The following is a 7,405-nucleotide window of genomic DNA, read 5'->3' as shown; positions in this document are numbered from 1 at the left end:
AATCATTCTCAAATGTTGGTCCATAATCTCATCATGTAGTAGACTGTCTACAAACGGTTGACTAGAGTGCACCTGCCAATATCAGAGTGGACACTATTGTTAAACCTACGGACCATTTTTGTGACAAAACCATCAGTTGGCCTAGAGTTGAAAATAGAAATGGAAACATGTTACGTGAATTAAATTCCTACATGTTTTAATATCCAATTTAATTAAACACTTTGTTCACTCCTAAGAATTTGTGAGACTCTTATTTGCATAAAATGGACAGAGACCAGTCTCAAAACCAATCTGTAGCGTTTATTCTCGAGAGTACTGAACATGAAACAATTTACAACAGGTTATAAACTGAAAGTGACGTCATTAGTTTTCAACCTGTCCCGTCTCTTCTCCACCCGGTACAACGGCAGTATAGTTCTCCCACCACTTTAGATCATTTATGACCGAGCCAAGGTTTTCCTGTGTAGATAAGTATTCTAGCCAGTCTGACGATAAGTTCATTAATTTCTACCAAGGAACAGACAGTCATTGTTCTAATTCTTGATTATATTTACACACATTATATTCAGTACTAGGATTAAAAGAAAATTCATACATCTATACAGTAACATAATAGTATTCTGATTAGTCAGTCCTGATTGAAATGTATACATAATTAGTCATTATTGATAAAAAAATCCCTTAACAAAACCCCTTTAACTTGTATTTTTTCAGTATATGGGAATTTAACAGCTAAAGTTATTTGTATGTGCACTAAGTATTTACACGCAGACTTTTATCTGCAACATGTCAATTTGGTGGAAACAACTCTGATGGGAAAATGCCTATATTGGATTTATACAGATTTTAGAATATTGGCATGGAAAACGGTCAATTGGTTGGAAACCTAGCTATAGAAACCCCAAATCAGTGGTCACCAACCTTTGAGTCAAGATCACTTTCGCAGTCAAAAAGCAAGCAGATCTACCTCAGATGTTTTTTAACATGACTTAAACAATGTAACATTAACCTAATAGAAACAGTTCTGTAGGAATGATGTTTGGGCAGTAGGCCTAATGCATTATCACAGCATATTGGCTATATGTCCTGCCTGCCAATATTGCATTTCTCAGACCAATAGATCAGTCGAATATGAAAGTCAAAGGTAAAAAAACCAAAACATTATTACATCTGGCTGAGGCTGATGCCACGCAAGCACTCGATCGCAACACAAACACACACACAGACAGACAGGTTGTTACATATGTAAATAGGGACACACATGCACACAAACACACACAGTTGGCCTTGTGGTGTTGAATATTGTCCTGGATGTGTTTTGTTCTGCATTGTTGTCTTGTTGTTCTTTGTTTTTGTCTTTTTATTCTTCTTTTTGTTGGCAGTTGGCCCGTCGGTGGGTGGTTGTTTGAATTTGAAAACAATATAGATCAGTTGGTGTAGCACTGTGAGGCACTGAGGACCTTGCATTGAAATAATTAGCTTTTTATTTTACTGGACTTTTGGTACCTGCATCTGATGGTCATGGTGCTTTCAAGACAACTGGGAACTGGGGAAAAAAACGAGGTCAAATCATGACGTCAGTGATCTTCAGGTCGGAAAGTCGGAGCTCTAGAAAGATACCCGAGGATTCCGAGTTAGATGACCATTCAAAATGATTTTCCCTAGTGGGGTCGAGTTCCCAGTTGTCTTGAACTCACTGAAGTCGGGAGTTTCCAGGTGTTTTGAACAAGGCATTGTCTCAGTGAAGGGAGAGAGCAGCAGAGGGTCAGACTCTCAAGGTTCTTTGCTCTCAATGTTAAATTCAATTCAATTCAAGGGCTTTATTGGCATGATAAACATATGTTAACATTGCAAGTGAAGTAGATAAACAAGTGAAATAAACAAAATGTACAGTAAACATTATACTCACAAAGTTCCAAAAGAATAAAGACATTTCAAATTTCATATTATGTCTATATACAGTGTTGTAAAGATGTGCAAATAGTTAAAGTACAAAAGGGTGAGACTGACCAGAGAGGGGACACCGTCGTCCGCCTGATGGCGAAAGTCGAGTCGCACCATGACCAGAGAACGTGAAATATTCCTCGATATTAAAGTTGACGCAATGACCTGCTAATAGTAATACAAATTCAGGGCTATCAAAACACTTGGCTACTCATTCATTTCAGCTGCAGTCAAGTGGAAGTAGGGAGAACCGCATTTTGTGTTTTGTAATAGTGTTGAATAAAAACAGTGTTGACAGTGCGGAATAAAAACTTAAACATGAACTAACTCATAAAAACAGTGTTGACAGTGCGGAATAAAAACTTAAACATGAACTAACTCATAAAAACAGTGTTGACAGTGCGGAATAAAAACTTAAACATGAACTAACTCATAAAAACAGTGTTGACAGTGCGGAATAAAAACTTAAACATGAACTAACTCATAAAAACAGTGTTGACAGTGCGGAATAAAAACTTAAACATGAACTAACTCATAAAAACAGTGTTGACAGTGCGGAATAAAAACTTAAACATGAACTAACTCATAAAAACAGTGTTGACAGTGCGGAATAAAAACTTAAACATGAACTAACTCATAAAAACAGTGTTGACAGTGCGGAATAAAAACTTAAACATGAACTAACTCATAAAAACAGTGTTGACAGTGCGGAATAAAAACTTAAACATGAACTAACTCATAAAAACAGTGTTGACAGTGCGGAATAAAAACTTAAACATGAACTAACTCATAAAAACAGTGTTGACAGTGCGGAATAAAAACTTAAACATGAACTAACTCATAAAAACAGTGTTGACAGTGCGGAATAAAAACTTGAACATGAACTAACTCATAAAAACAGTGTTGACAGTGCGGAATAAAAACTTAAACATGAACTAACTCATAAAAACAGTGTTGACAGTGCGGAATAAAAACTTAAACATGAACTAACTCATAAAAACAGTGTTGACAGTGCGGAATAAAAACTTGAACATGAACTAACTCATAAAAACAGTGTTGACAGTGCGGAATAAAAACTTGAACATGAACTAACTCATAAAAACAGCAGCTCTTTGCTGTATTCGTTGACAGTCTCTCTGGGGTCATGGTTTTAAAAGTCCTTAATTCCTATAGTATCAAACTTTGCTGTGGAGGCGTTGGAGGTACTATGATTTGAGCTATCCGATTGGGCAGCGCAGTAGCCGCACTCGATTTAGCCACAGATCTTCCCGGTCCGCCAGGGAGGGGGAGTTTGTTTTCAGACAAATGGTTCAAAATGGGAACACTTTGCTTACCTGGTCCAGCTTCTGAATCAAGTGCACCTACCAGCAACAGCCAACACGAATACAAAAAGGAGTGCAAGCCTTTATCGTTGGCTTTTCTACAGAAACTCCCCCCTCATACTCATCTGCAGGTCGAGCATTTGTTCGCCTATATCTCAGTGTGTATACAAAACAGTAGGAACCTGCTCTTTCCATGACATGGACTGACCAGGTTGAAGCTATGCTCCCCTTTTGTGTGCATCCCAGAAAGAGTGGCTGTTGCATTGAATTTTAAGACCCTGTTATATTAAATGAAGTGTCCATTTAATATAGGCCACAGAATTCAATAACAGATTTTTTTATATGAATAAAGACTTATCGTGCTAAAATATCCCTCCGTGCACTCTGATTTCTAGGAAGATTGGAACCCGCTTAACCCCAACATTTCTCCAAGTTTTCCCCATCATTTTAAAGCCTTAGTCATTTTGTTGCATTGACAGTCATTTCTGAAGTTACATTTGTGATTCAGTTCTCTAATTTTAAACCTCTACCTTATTACGTGAACTGAACTCTCATTTTAATATGGTGAAAAACCATTCCTTATCAAATATTTTTCTTAAAAAAAAAAGAAGCTTTGAACATTAACAGTCAAATCAGTGTAAAAGCTAGTGAGCTGATTCTACTCTTCTCTGAAATGTTCTAGTGTTTTGTGGTGAAAAACGGAGTATTATTTTTATTTTTTACCAAGTTACACTTCTCAAGAAAGTACCAAATTGGTGGAACGACCCTAAACCATTCCACCCCTTTTCGTCCAGCATACAATACTCTTCACACAGCCACATTGTCGACCACTACAAATGGGTCACTTAATCTAAATAAATGGATTTGGGGCTATGAAAACTTTTGTATCCTTTATTTCTTTGAATGTAATCACGAGCGACAGTTGTGCTCAAGTCCAAAATACCCTTGTTGAACTTCAAAGTTATTTTGTACCGCATGTACCGCAAGTACCGCATGTATTCTTCCTCGTTCTGGTCGAGAAAGAGAAGCTTCTTTGCCAGCTCCTCTGTAGAGGAGAAATCATCCACATGGATGAAAGAGTCCCTTGGGATAAATTGCTCGTAGTTGTCCCTGGATGGACCTAGAACAACGGGCACTGCTCCCAACTTCATAGCGTTGAACAGCTTCTCTGTAGCATAGTCTTTGTAGATGGAGTTTTCAAATGCCAGGTAGAATTTACAGCTGGACAGCGTCTTTGAGTAGTCTTCGTTTTCTAGGTATCTACTAAAATGTCTCCCATAGGCCTCTATTTTGACATGCCTACTGAGCTCGTTGAACACCTGTACCCTCTTGTAGTTTGGGTTCCAGTTGCTCACTACCCAGCAGACTAATTTGTCCTTCTTGGGCAGCTCAAAGATGTTATCCTCACTTCTTACCTCGACAAGCGACCCATATGGAACCTTGATGTCAGAATCCAGTCGATAACTGGCAGTCAAATTGAACAAGTGGTCAACACCAGGGATCCTGTTTGTGTTAGCCGGTGATTCTCCATTCCACCACACCCATTTCTGGAACCATGGACGTAGCTCTTGGGGCATGTTCTTCAGGTTTCCATGGATGTCTCTATGGTGGAATATGACACCGTGCGCCTTGCTGTAAAGGTTTTTATCCACTGTTAGGTGACAGCCTTTGATGTTAAAGTAGGCACAAGAGTCTATGTCAAAGGTGTGATCAATTGGCCAGATCAAAATGATAGTCATCCTGAATGGTTGTCTGGGCATGGTGTGTTTGGTTCACCATCTGGTTCCTTGCCCTACATACTTGAGGGCAAGGAGGACAGCGAGCCTTTCCCAAGTGGGATGCCTGGTTGATAGGGCATGAAAGGAACTTGATCTGGGGTTTGTAGTACATGAAGGATAAGCCCAGTAAGAATGTCATCATCAGAACAGGCCGTAGACCACTCTGGGAAGCCGGAGTGGACATACCTTGACCCTTTGAAAGAGAAAAGAGACCAATCAAATCCACTCTAGAATATCAACAAAAGCCATCTTATAAAATGACAATACACCATGGAATCCAGGGAAGAAAATGCACAAGGAATGCAAAATGCATCACTAGTGAAACATACCAACATTCAGTGCTGTTGATTAATTCAGCATTCATGTTGACCATGTGTCAAACCCATTCCACAGAAGATCGAGTGTCTGTAGGTTTTCGCTCCTCCCTTGTACTTCATCGATTTATTAAGGTCACTAATTAGTAAAGAATTCCCCTCACCTGGTTGTCTAGGTCTTAATCAACCCCAACCTGTTGCTGCTGCTGTTTCTTCAAGGTTTGTTGGCAGACTACACTCAAAAGGTGCATTGTCTCCACCTACTGTACAGGGTGGTGAGAGAAAAAAAACTAACCCAATGTGAGGATTTTACCTTTATTTAACCAGGTAGGGCAGTTGAGAAAAAGTTCTCATTTACAACTGTGACCTGGCCAAGATAAAGCAAAGCAGTTTGACAAAAACAACACAGTTACACATAAACGTACAGTCAATAACACAAAATAAAATAAAAATAGAAAGATCTATGTACAATGTGTGCAAATGTAGAAGAGTAGGGAGGTAGGCAATAAATCGTCCCTAGAGGTAAAAATAATTACAATGTAGCATTAATACTGGAGTGGTAGATGTGCAGATGATGATGTGCAAGTAGAGATACTGGGGTACAAAGGAGCAAGAGGTTAAGTAATAATATTGGGAGGAGGTAGTCAGGTGTGCTATTTACAGATTGACTGTGTACAGGTACAGTGATCGGTAAGCTGCTCAGACAGCTGATGCTCAAAGTTAGAGAGGGAGATATAAAACTCCAGCTTCAGAGATTTTTACAATTCGTTCCAGTCATTGGCAGCAGAGAACTGGAAGGAAAAGCGGCCAAATGAAGTGTTGGCTTTGGGGATGACCAGTGCAATATCCCTGCTGGAGCGTGTGCTACGGGTGGGTGTTGCTATGGTGACCAGTGAGCTGAGATAAGGCGGGGCTTTACCTAGCAGAGACTTATAGATGACCTGGAGCCAGTGGGTTTGGTGCTGAATATGTAGTGAGGGCCAACCAATGAAAGCATACAGGTCGCAGTGGTGGGTATTAAATGGGGCTTTGGTGATAAAACGGATGGCACTGTGATAGCAAACTGGATGTAGGGGGCTATTTTGTAAATGACATTGCCGAAGTCAAGGATCGGTAGGATAGTCAGTTTTACGAGGGTATGTTTGGCGGCATGAATGAAGGAGGCTTTGTTGCGAAATAGGAAGCCGATTCTAGATTTAATTTTGGATTGGAGGTGCTTAATGTGAGTCTGGAAGGAGAGTTTACAGTCTAACCAGACACCTAGGTATTTGTAGTTTTCCACATACTCTAGGTCAGAACCGTCCAGAGTAGGAGCAGGAGGGTACGGGAAGCAATCGGTTGAAGAGCATGCAATTAGTTTTACTAGCATTTAAGAGCAGTTGGAGGCCACGGAAGGAGTGTTGTATGGCCATGAAGCTTGTTTGGAGGTTTGTTAACACAGTGTCCAAAGAAGGGCCAGATGTATACAGAATGGTGTCATCTGCGTAGAGGCGGATCAGAGAATCACCAGTAGCAAGAGCGACATAATTGAAATATACAGAGAAAAGAGTCAGCCTGAGAATTTAACTCTGTGGCACCCCCATAGAGACTGCCAGAGGTCCGGACAACAGGCGTTCCAATTTGACACACTGAACTCTATCTGAGAAGTAGTTGGTGAACCAGGCGAGAAAGTCATTTGAGAAGCCAAGGCTATTGAGTCTGCCGATAAGAATACTATGATTGACAGAGTCTGAAGCCTTGGCCAGGTCGATGAATACAGCTGCACAGTAATGTCTCTTATCGATGGTGGTTGTGATATCGTTTAGGACCTTGAGCGTGGCTGAGGTGCACCCATGACCAGCTCGGAAACCAGATTGCATAGTGGAGAATGTACAGTGGGATTCAAAATGGTTGGTGATCTGTTTATTAACTTGGCTTTCGAAGACTTTAGAGAGACAGGGCAGGATGGATATAGGTCTATAACAGTTTGAGTCTACAGTGTCTCCCCCTTTGAAGAGGGGGATGACCGCGGCAGCTTTCCAATCTTTGGGGATCTCAGACGATATGA

General features: G+C 40.3%; 1 protein-coding gene across 1 annotated transcript; it reads right to left on the bottom strand.

The window, feature by feature from the left end:
* Window positions 1-4,143: 4,143 nt before the first annotated feature.
* Window positions 4,144-5,428, bottom strand: fut9 (fucosyltransferase 9). The gene is given in 5 exon segments (NM_001124400.1): window positions 4,144-4,235; window positions 4,237-4,245; window positions 4,247-5,027; window positions 5,029-5,237; window positions 5,374-5,428. Coding segments are annotated over 5 exon segments (1,065 nt in total). The 5' UTR covers window positions 5,380-5,428; the 3' UTR covers window positions 4,144-4,175.
* Between the last annotated feature and the right edge of the window lie 1,977 nt (window positions 5,429-7,405).

The sequence above is a fragment of the Oncorhynchus mykiss genome, chromosome 21, assembly GCF_013265735.2.
Source record: "Oncorhynchus mykiss isolate Arlee chromosome 21, USDA_OmykA_1.1, whole genome shotgun sequence".
NCBI lineage: Eukaryota > Metazoa > Chordata > Actinopteri > Salmoniformes > Salmonidae > Oncorhynchus > Oncorhynchus mykiss.
The sequence above is the reverse complement of the archived record's forward strand: the minus strand, read 5'-3'. Positions and strand labels throughout refer to the sequence as shown.